The sequence below is a fragment of the Camelus bactrianus genome, chromosome 12, assembly GCF_048773025.1.
Source record: "Camelus bactrianus isolate YW-2024 breed Bactrian camel chromosome 12, ASM4877302v1, whole genome shotgun sequence".
Taxonomy (NCBI): domain Eukaryota; kingdom Metazoa; phylum Chordata; class Mammalia; order Artiodactyla; family Camelidae; genus Camelus; species Camelus bactrianus.
This window is the reverse complement of record NC_133550.1, coordinates 27,861,853-27,873,943: the sequence shown is the minus strand read 5'-3', so window position 1 is coordinate 27,873,943 and position 12,091 is coordinate 27,861,853. Positions and strand designations below refer to the sequence as shown.

General features: G+C 33.2%; 1 protein-coding gene across 1 annotated transcript in view; it reads right to left on the bottom strand.

Annotated features, from left to right (window-relative positions):
- CAND1 (cullin associated and neddylation dissociated 1) overlaps positions 1–12,091 on the bottom strand; it is a 46,472-nt gene that overhangs the window by 13,309 nt on the left and 21,072 nt on the right. The window contains exons 3-8 of the mRNA XM_010970502.3: positions 9,397–9,551; positions 7,523–7,646; positions 6,001–6,257; positions 5,810–5,915; positions 4,458–4,603; positions 955–1,247 (exon numbers count right to left, since the gene is read on the bottom strand). Coding sequence (XP_010968804.1) covers positions 955–1,247; positions 4,458–4,603; positions 5,810–5,915; positions 6,001–6,257; positions 7,523–7,646; positions 9,397–9,551 — 1,081 coding nt within the window. The remainder of the gene's footprint in view (positions 1–954; positions 1,248–4,457; positions 4,604–5,809; positions 5,916–6,000; positions 6,258–7,522; positions 7,647–9,396; positions 9,552–12,091) is intronic.

The following is a 12,091-nucleotide window of genomic DNA, read 5'->3' as shown; positions in this document are numbered from 1 at the left end:
TCTTATGGATGTCAGGTCACAGAAACATATACCATATTGAACAATGATGTGAGAACTAAAGGCAAAGGAAAATATCTATCTAGTGAATTCATCACAGCATCATCAAAATTTCGTGATTTTTACCTGCCTTCTACATACTTATTCAATTGCTTATGTCCTCCATACACTTTTTTTTTCTACAATTAATCTTAAGTGTTCACCTTTAAGTTCACCACAAACTTTTAAAATTTTTACTACTTGAAAACAAGATAGATATGACATGTACATACCCTCCCCTGGTTCAGTCCCTCTCAAGAACTGTTTTGTGATCTATAAAAATGGACAAACAGGTACCCACCCCCTAGGGCTGCTGTAGAGATTACATATAAGATAGGAAAATGTCCAGCATGTATCAACTATTCAATAAATGGGGGCTATACAGCTCTAATGTTTAGGATCTTAGAAAAGATGTCCTGAAGTGAAAAACTAAGTGTTTTATTAATGAGAACTGGCATATATAATAAATACTCTGTAGTAGGCACTTCATTGTATGTTTACATAGATCATCTCATCTCTACCTTGGGTAGACAGTTCTAAGTAAACCCTGATTACAAATGAGAAAAGTGAAGCTTAATGAAATGTCTAAATTACTTGTCCAAGATCACACAGCTAAATTAGGAGGGAAGGAAACTATAAACACAACTAGTCTGATTCCACAGCCCTAAGACTTCTCCATTAATATCAAAGATAAAGATTACTAACTCTTAAAGCTAATGTTGTTTAGCCAGAAAAATCAAGAAAATAATCAGATTTATATAAGTAATAGAATATGAACATCCATAAATGACTATACAAACATATCCCAGAACTCTGTTTCTCTAAAGCTATTCTGGAACTCATATTTCTATATAAAAATGCCATTTTAAAAGATGAAATTTATTATCATGATTTTCAAAACCACACTTTTAAACTGACCTGACTCTGAAGCATTGTTAAAGGTGTTTCTCCCTGTTCCATTGCGTCAGGGTCACACAGCCAACTTTGCACAGGACGAGTTTGCTTCAAAAGAGAAAGGTATGCATGAAAAACATCTGCCTTTACGTTCTCTTCACGCTCTTTAAATCTGGATATCAGTGCAGGAGAGACGGTCTTGTAGAATTCTGGAAGCATTTCATGCCTTGTGCTAACCACGGCATCCAAGCACTTAGCAGCTGCACGTCTTACTTTCCAGCTCATGTCATCATCGTCACTGTATTCATCATCACTCCCTAAAGAGAAGTTTTAATGTTAACATGCTAATAATCATAAGAAAAGTTTATTGTTTAATATAGAAAGTGAATTGATATTCATAAACTAAGACGGTTTTCCAACTTTTCACTAAGATAAACAGCAACAGATAAGTTTGAAAAGAATTAATACTTAAACCAGAGGTAGAGTTATGAATTAATACTTAAACCAGAGGTAGAGTTTACTCACATAAATTTACACATAAATAAACCTCTAAAGAAAAATGATCATACTGTTTATTTGTTAAACATTTTCACATTTATAGGTAATGAGCTGCTTATTAATTCTTTAAAATCATTAATTCATACATTAAACTTCAATATAAGTATTTATAAAATCATAAATGTCCTAGTCTTTTTAAATAATATGAATAGAAGTTCAATTCAAAAGACCCACTTGACACTAGGAAAATCAAACTGGGGAGCTTGTAAGATTAACCATAAAACAGATTTGTGGTAAAAATGATGTAATGAAAGGAATGATGACCAATCCCAGGTCATGCTGTGAAACTAATTTTCCAGAGGGAGAAAAAGAATCCTGACATCAGCTTTCTTTGTGACCACAGATTGTTCACTAAATTTGTTGATGCATATTTTCAACCTTTTAAGGTATGATCTTATTACAGTTTAAAGAAACTAAACCTTCTCAATTATAACAAGAAAATTCTACCCACATAACAACAGAGCACTAGCTTCTCTAAACTCCTGTAAAACATGAAAACAATATTCCCAGTATAAGCATCAACAATTCCATCTCACTTATGTATACTTGCTAATGTGTGTATGCGTGAAATCTCTGAAAATTATTTCCTTCCGATACTATCAGGCTGAATCAGTTGGGTCAACAAAATCAGGAGGATGGCCTACATATTAACAGTTCTCAGGACAGTCTAAAATTACTGACAATAAACTCTGTTATTCTTAGATATAAGACTATACCCCTGAAATGATTCCTCACTGGGGGAAAAAAGATGATGTCTCTTCATTGGCTTATATTCCAGTTAGCTTAATGACAGCTAAATGTAACCATGTCTTGGAAAAATCTACGCTATATGATAAAATTTTCCAATCTCCAAAAGCTTTATTACTTAATTTCATCTTAGCACTTCAGCATATTTGGTTGGATTTTCCATGAACCCAAGGCATTTGATTTATTCATCAATACTTATATGAAGAAAAATTACAGGGTAGTATCAAAATGGACTATTTAAAAACAAATGAAAAATTTCCAGTGGCAACCCAACTATGAGAAATACTTTACAGAAATACACTTTACTGAAAAAGGTTAATAGCCTAATCACTGAAATTATGTTGGTTTTATAAGTTACAATAACACCGCTACAAAGATATTTATTAGGTATAATCCATGTAACTGATAAAGCAGCTGAAGGACTTGGTTTATTATTCAAGATCAGTACTTACCACACTAAAAACCAACAATCAAAAAACGTGGAACATAAAATGCTAATGCCTTTTTCAAAGGATACTCCTGTTATAAGCTAATGTTTCCCTTTATCAATATAACACATTTATTGAGTGTCTAATGTGTGTCAAGCACTGTCCTAGGCACTTGGATAAAGCAATTAATAAAAAAGACTAAAATTAAAATTTCTGCCTTCATGAAGCTTCCACCGTAGCAGATCATAAATAACTACAATGTGTCAGAAAATGATTAGGTATAATGGAAGAAAATTAAAATGCTACAAAAGGAGAGATATGATGTAAGGGGAAAGCCCTGAGATGGGAGACTGTATGAGGAGGGGTGTGTGAGAGAAAGTGATCAGGTATAACCCCAAAGTTTTTGGCCTGAGAAACTAAGAAAAATGGAGATGCCATTCTGAGATGGAAAAGTCTAAAGAAGAAACAGGTTAGGCAGGCAATGGGGGAAGGGTGGGGAGAAGCTATTTTAGACATCTAAGCAGTAAATCAATTAAGCAGTTACATATATGAACCTGGAATTCACAGGGAAGATCTAGGGTAAAGATAAAGTTTGGGTTTTCAGCATACTGATATGATGAAAGCCAAGAAACGAGATGAGATCAACAGGAATCTAAGAGTATAACAGAGAAGTCCAAGGACTGACCCTGGAAATACTCCAAAGCTAAGTGGTCAGGGTGATGAAGAACCAGCATGGAGACTGAGAGGGAGTAATCACAAATACAGGGCTAAAACCAGGAGAGCATGGTATCCTGGAAGTTAAAGAAATGCTGCTGAGACTAAGTAACAGGCAGAGTCAAACATTTGAGGTCACTGGCAATCTTCTCCATCACTGGAAGACAATTCAAGAGAAAAGAGGAAGAAAGGGGCTGGAGAGCTATCATTCTTTTCAGTTCTGTTGTAGTGTAGAGAAATTAGGCAGTATCTGCTACAGTCCAAGATTATTTGTACTTTTTTTTTTAAAGATGGATGAAATTACAGACTTCAAAAGTCATTACATAAATTTATTTATGGAATCAAACTAAAAAGTATAAGAAAATTAACAGGAAATTGACCAAGCCATAAACCCAGTCACTTACCCACTTAAACATTTCTATTATGATTCTTTCAATACCAGCAGAAACAACTGAACATGAGCAACCCTGTGTCCTTGAAGTGCTATTTCTTTCCAGAGTAAATACCACAATCAAATCACAGCACAATGATGTCAATCTCAGGAGCCTCAGAAATGTTCAGATTATTCATGAAAGTTAAATGAAGCCTCAAACAATATTTAGGATTTTTCATTAAAGCAACTATGTATAAAACCAACCAAACTGCTATGAATGTTATCTATCAATATAATTTTTAAAATAGCATTCATTTCCCTCCTCACAAAAAACACTGTAGAAAATCTGAATAAAGAACAAAAATCACTTATAATTGCTAGCCAAGAGAAAAACACTAGTAACATTTTTTCAGCATATTTAGAAAAATAAAACTGGGGCAGAGTACTTTTTGTTACCCACTTTCCACTCAACTTATTAACCGCTTTAACAAATATTTTTCTAGAACATGATTTTGAAAATTTTGCATAGCAGTTCAATACATGTCCCATAATTTAATCAATCTGCTACTGTCAAATATTGAGGTCTTTTCTATTTTCACTATTATAAACAAACAAATGGAACAATCTGGGGTTAAGAATCATCTCCATCTGTAACACTGGGTCTTTCATGAAAATTTAACAAATTCCTTCTACTTAATTTGAAATACCTTGGTCATCATCATCACCACCATCTGCATCCATGGCATTTTCATCTTCATCTTCATCATCATAATTATAATTTGGATCATAGGTAAGATATTTAAGACATATATTTATAATGGTAGAAACATGAGGATATACTTCTTTAGGACATCTGAGGGAAAAAAAACAAAAGCTGCCTTGAATAACTGTATTTTTCTCATTGAGTCAGTATCTGTCACATTTTGCTTTATTACCAGATTTTTTTCTTCCCTTGAACATTGGAAAGTGGTCTCCAGCCTTTTCAACACCAATGACCCTTCATCCTTCCCTCCCACTGACTCCATGTTTTAAAAGATTTACTTTTCAAATTACTCTTATTTAATCAGTTTTAAGATGAATCCCCCCTCCATTTTAACATCTCTGAAATTAGGATGATTCTTATAATAAATAGTATGTCATGGTTAGTATGGGGTCATACAGACAGAAATCTGTATATGCTCTATCTTCTCAACATGACTAAAAGACCAAGCCCACATGAACTTGCCCTTCAGTAACTAGGATTATTTGTGAAAATGCCATGCACATTCCTCTAGGCATGGTCTTCTAGCTGTATGTTGTAAGGACAGAACATTATTATAATAAATGACCAACAATAAAGGAATAATTTGTGTTTCTCAATTAAAAGGACAGAAATGAATCCCCACAATTTCTGATCTTAACAATCTCATATGACTATAAAGCTATTTGCCAAAAGCCATGAGTGGCAAACAGTGAAAAACTATTTACTAATACTGCAAGCAACAACAATGAAGTCTCAGGACACTGTACTACTACTACTGTCAATTCTAGTACAAGCAAAAAGACTCATTACTTGGCCAGCATGGCTTCTCTTACATAAATGTAGTTTTTATTATTAGAACTGGGGTTTCCAAATTGAGAATCAGTGCCCTAGTAAAATGGATGTAACAGAGCTCAAAAACTGCTGAAGAGAGATGAAACTCACTTATATATTTCTGGCTAGATAATTAACTTAATCCTGCTACTCTCTCAAGATAGAGACTACATCATTAAATTAAACTAAAAGACAATTATAAATACCTTTCCCAAGTTCTTAAAGTAAAGCCCTAACAATGAGAAGGAAACATTTCAAAATAAATGTAAGGACTATCTTAAAATAAAGATGATATTCACTTCAAATAACTGTACTGGTTATCAGTTACTGTTTAATTAAAAACCTAATTGTAACACATTTGAAATCCAAAACTCAATCCCAGCTGTCAATAAATAACTCATTTCTCCTCTTCCATCTAATTTAGATCTTATTATTCTAATCTTAACAAAAATTTTTATTTGAAAAATAGAGATCTTAAAAACTTGCCTTCTCACAAATGATTCAAAGGCTTGAATGCAGTACTCTCTTAATTCATCGTCATCTACATTACAAAATTTTACCACCAAAGGAATTATCTTCTCAAGGTATTCACCTAAGAAAAGCACATTGGTTCTTAAAAACATTCATTAATATTTTTTAAATTAAAGAAAACTTTAAAATATTTGAACATTTCTTACCTATTCTATGACCAGCTTGCCTACTAATAGCGGCAATACACTGTATGTAGGTTCTTGTTGTTGACATGGAATCATTTTTGGACAACTCTGACAATAGATGTTCAATAAGATCTACAAAAACTATATTTCCACAGCTCATAACCAGATGGCCAAGAGCAATAATGGTTCTTTTCCTCACTGCAAGTCTAGGGCTGGTCAACTGGGGGAGCAGACAGGTCAGAATTGAAGGATGGAAATTAACAAGAAGTCCTCCTTGCCTTAAGATAAAATAAAAAGAAAACAAATAAATTCAATCTGTCCAAGTATGACTGAAATGTCTGGCCTCTGACCATCTCTTGACTACTCCTTCTCCCTAATGTCTTTCCTCTACATATCTACAAAGTTCCAATGATCTTGCTGACCCAACCCTCTCTTCCAAATCATTTCAGACGTGCAGTTCAGTGAGTCAATAGCATCAAACATCTGTGTCCTATGGCAGGACGGTGCCAGTGATCAAGTCACACATAGGACAAAAGGTCTAACTGAATTTTCACTTCTTATCAAATTAAGTATAAATTCCTCACCTTCCTCCACATGATGCCAATCTATCAGGATGATCTCATACTACTTTTCATTCTATATTCAGGAAAACTAGAATACAGTGTTTTCCAACTCCCAAGACTACTTACATATTCTGATATATTTATGCTTGAGCACATATACCTGTGCCCTACCGACTTTCAAAACTAAATTCAAATGCCACTCTTTCCATAACAAGCTTTCTTAGATCCTTTCACAGTTTATACCCCAAAACATACTATACTCATTAGTATTTAGTCTAACTCTGCCTTATAGTCATTTGCATTCTTATCTCCTATAGAGAAGTATAAGTTCGTTGTGTGCCAAGATGATAGCTCTTCACTTTTACCATAAATTTGTACCACATGAAGGCACTTGATTTCTTCCAAGTTCACGTGAACTAGCCACAAATAACAGACAAATAATGATGATGTGTAACAATTACAAGAATCAGCGACAAACTGACAGGCCTTTTAAGGTTATTTCCCCCAGGAGTTCCTTAAATCTTTCTATCTTTCCAGAGGAAAGTAGAAAAGCAACAAATATATAAAGCGAAGCTCCTTCCTCCCAACACATGCTTTAAAAATATGGTTGCTGAAGTATACCAGCATTCTTTTAACTGGAAAACTTGCTACTCCTACTGGCACATTTCCTTATCCAAGCACATCATTGTATTCAAGAATACAAAACAGTAAAACAAAATATAAAAACTGCTGAAATATTTAAATCACAGATCATCTTATTTTTCAAAACTACAAAAATTTACTCACTATGCAATATTACATGACAAATATAATTAGCTTATTTCTCTCCTTACTTCTAACCAAACACATTTGTAAAACAGACAATTTAAATATGAATAAATTTAGACCAAGTTTTATTATTTATCAGTTTATCAGAAAAGGTTATTAATAAATGTATAAATATTTGTATTACAAGTAATATAAATAACACTCATGTTTACCTGCTCAACATATCAGCCATAATATCCAAGGCTTCTAGCTGAACAGAGACATCTTCCTGCTTTGCTATTGCACTGGTAAGACGCCCAGTAATCTTTTTACATACATTAGCAGCTAATGCAGAGCCTACATACATGAATAAGAAACCAATGATGATTTCAAGGCAAGTATGCTGAATTCCATTTTATATTCATTATAATTACCAAATACTCAACAACTCTAAACTTGATTTTGAGACTGACTGAAGAGATCTATATGAGAAGAATATGTGTTTCAAAACAGGTTGTTTTTCAATAAAATATTAGACATGAACAAGAATCAGAGGTAATAAATGCAAGAGTACACCACACAGGGAAAACAGTATCGATTCAGTAAACTCTATTGGACAACTATATCTAAGGACTGGCACGAATGCCTGCTATGGAGCTGACAGTAGCTGAAGTGTTAACATCTCTAGATTGGAAAGCAGCAATGACATTTTCCTCTACTGCAGTCCTCTCTACTATTAACCTAGTTTAAATTTCAGTGAATTAAAAACCAAATATATTCTGAGCTCCAACAACTAACATGGTTTCTTTGGAAAAAAAAAAGTAGCTCTAACTTCTAGTAAGATCCTTTCCAATCCAAATAAAGTAGAAATGTTATTCCCAGGGACTCATAAACCAAGGTTATTACTATTTTAAAGTAGATTAGTGTTGTTACTGACAAGTAAGAGGAAAAAAGGAACAAGGAACTATGAAAGTAAAAATCTGCTTGGTTAAAAAAATTCTTGTTAGAACCAGAAATCAGCTAAAAACAAACATGTTTCAATGAAAGGAAAAAAATAAGGAAAGTATCAATATAGCTAATATACCTATAAATAATATACTTCAGAGTTGGTAAAATATATCTGAAATAATGAATTAGTACGGTAAAGTAACACTGGCATGATACATTGGGGGAAAAAATCAGCTTTGGATTAAAAGATAATGGATATGAATATTCACCTAATCAGGTAATCAAAACTTGGAGTGAACTGACCTAATCTCTCTGAATTTCAGTTCCCTTATCAACAATCTACATCGTTAAGACGTCCCATATAGCTGACATTTAGACAAACTGAAAAAATACACATGCACCATCTAGCATGATAGCTAGCACAGTGAACGATGAATAAATATTAAGTAAACAAAAACTACATACTAAGACTACATTATTACCAATCTACATCTTTCCAAGATGAGACAGTAACTTTTAGCCTGATAATTTTAGCCAGCAGCTTAGTAGTCAAGACCAATTCTAAAATTTACATTTCCGACACATTTCTGTCAGAGGCCAAAAGCTAACAACTTGACAAATTCATTAATTGTAGTTTTAATTTTTTTAAATTACCAAGTAGCTGTAAAAGGCTCAGCCTTAATTAAAGATTCTAGTAAGTTGAACTACTTCACAGCTGTCTTAATGGCGTTAAGTTTTACATCATAAATTCTAATGCAAAGCAAAATTAATACTGACAATAGAAAGCTAATCAGAAATAACTCATGATTTTGGTTATTTTTTCCTTCACTATATAGGTTGGCTTAACTCTATCCTGCAGTCGCAGTACATACAACAATATAAAACCTTGCTCCAACATAAAAATCCTTCAGAACTGCTATTCCTGAGAGACACTTAAATTTAATCAAAATAAATCATTTAAAACTAAAAACTGATTTATTTTTAAGCAAAAATAAGACTCCAGACTTTTCTTTCTTAATTGTTCAAAGGGATGCTTATAAAGATCTTTTAGGATAGATACTTCTCTCCCTCCCTGGCCAGGGAAAGGGGGGGAAAAAGGCAGAAGAGAAATTCTTCCATTAGTAAAAGGGAAATAGAAGAAAAAAGTGCTCTTGCTTACCACTGGATGCTGGAGGAAGTTCTCCAATTACTGTTTTAAGGCCAATACTTGAAATATCTCGAAGCTGTTCTTTATCAGAAAGCATGTTAGTGCAGAGGGTATCTACAATTGTCTCTACTTGGTATTCTTTCACTTTACTCACTAAAGGGCCAAGACTGTAACATAAAAAAGAAAAAAAATTTAAATCTAGATAAACACAAAAACACAAAATTAGACAAGTAGAAACATTAACTTTTCTGCCTCGTAACTGTCAACAAAGTAAACATTATGCCTATATCATAGTATATGAATAAGAGTACAAAAATGTATGATTAATAAGTTCCTTGCAGTTTCCATTTTTTCCCACTTATTTCCATCATAGTATGAAATTCAAGATGCTTCCACCCCCTGCAAACCCTTCAAATACACAAAACACCTTTTAATAATAAAAAAGCTAAAAAAATAGTAAGGCTAATTAGCAGTCTACTTCTAACAAGGATCCTATGATTTACCTCCAACAGAAATTCCATCTAATGTATCACACTTTGCCAATGTAACCTTTCCTTCCTAACATCTATCACCAACTCCAACTCATGAACCAAAGAATTTATATTCCTTTTATTTTCCTGCTCAAATTTTAAAAACGTAAAGTAATTGGTTGCAAAAAGCAAACAAGTTAGAACTACTCTGTGCTTCCAAAGCAGCTTGTCTATGCCTTTCTTACTAGTATTTTATACTGTTATTGTAAGACTGCATGTAGGCCCACTGGTTGAAGATAAAGAAAAGCCCTTCTTTTGTGTCCTTCCTATAGAATTTAGCACACAGTAGATAATGTTTGGTTGCATGAGTATTCATTGAGGAGCCATTTTATTCTATACTGTATTGAGTAACAAGAGTATGGGCCCTAGCTCCAAAAATTTACCATCCACATGATGAGGTAAGGAACTCACATAAATACTCTGGAAATTAACTGAAGGCATTCACTACTCCGCACAATTAAAAAAAAAACTGTTAAATTCAATGTTAGTATCTATTTACTGGCAGGAGACTGCACCTCAGAGACAGATTTTTAGGTACTAGGCTTTGATGGGATATAGTTAGAAAAAAAGCATTTCAAATGGAAAGATCATAGACTAGAATGAGTGGAATACATACTGAAAGAGATGAGAAGTCAGAAGAACTGCAGGATACAAAAGGCAGATGAAAAACACAATATGAAAGGCAGGCACCTGGGACTTTATGAAGAATCTTTAAAGTTAGGCCAATGAATTTAAATGTGATATGGTAAAATTGGGACCAATGCATTTTCTCAAGCATAAGTGACATGATGAAAATAACTTAGTTTGATAAATGCTCAGATCAATGTTTCACATATACATTCTTGATAAGTAACAGCTGACTGCCTGCCTGACTACAGAGAAGCAGCAAGCAGTGAAAATTGGGGAAGTAACAGAAGAAGAAAAATAAACAGAAAAGGCTGGAGAAATCCAAGAACAGCCCAATCCAAAATGATGACAGTGACTCACAGACATACAAGACAAACATGGTTACCAAAGGGGAAGCAGGGAAGGAATAAATTGGGAGTAGAGATTAACAGATACATACTACCATATATAAAACAGATAAACAAGGATTTACTGTATAGCACAGGGAACTATATTCAATATCTTATAGTAAATTATAACAGAAAAGAATAAAAAAGGAGAATACAGATATATATACATACATGTATGTATAACCAAATCACTGCTATACACCCGAAACTAACACAATACTGTAAATTATATGTCAATAAAAAACAAAACAAAATGATAGTAATGACATATATGTAGAGAGGTCTAATGTGAAACAATAAAAATTGGGAGTGAAAAATAAAAAGAATTCCAAAACTGAATTTAAAGACTTCTAGCTTCCAGTAATGGCAAAATAGCTTCCAACTCTCCAGATAATAATTACAAAATCTCTAAAACTGTATTTTAGAAAACAACAATTTGAATGCATGGTAATGATGGAACTAAAAACATATGGGAAAAAATGTCTACCTAGAATTCCGTATCTAGTGAAATTACTTTTTGTTGTTGTTATATTTGGGGGAGGGGCAGTAATTAGGTTTATTTATTTATATTTTATTTTATTTTTGATAGAGGTACTGGGGATTGAACTCAGAACCTCCTGCCTGCTAAGCACGTGCTCTACCACTGAGCTATATCCTTCCCCCGAAATTACTTTCTAAAAATGAAGATAAATTAAAGACAATTTCGGGTAAAAGCTGAGAATATATCACCACCAAACCTATTCTACAGAAATTGCCAAGGGAAGTTCTTTAGGCTAAAGGAAAATTAAACCAGATTTACAGAAAGGAATAAAGATCACAAGAGATGGTAAACGTGTATATGCCTAAAAAAGCTACATTTAAAAGACTACTTTTTTCTTCAAAATATCAATAATACTATATTATGGATACACACTCACAAATAAAAACCAATAGTAGCACAAAGACAGGAGGAAGGCAGTGGAAAAATGTTATTTCAAGGTTTATATAATTTATATCAAGTGGTACAATATTAATAGACTGTAATAAATTTAAGATGCAATTTATAATCCCTAGCCTAGCATGACAACTTTAAAAATAATGCAGAGATATATCTGAAAAGTCAACAGAGGAAATCAAAATTAAATTTATAAAACAGTGATTCCCAACTTTTTTGGTTTCAGA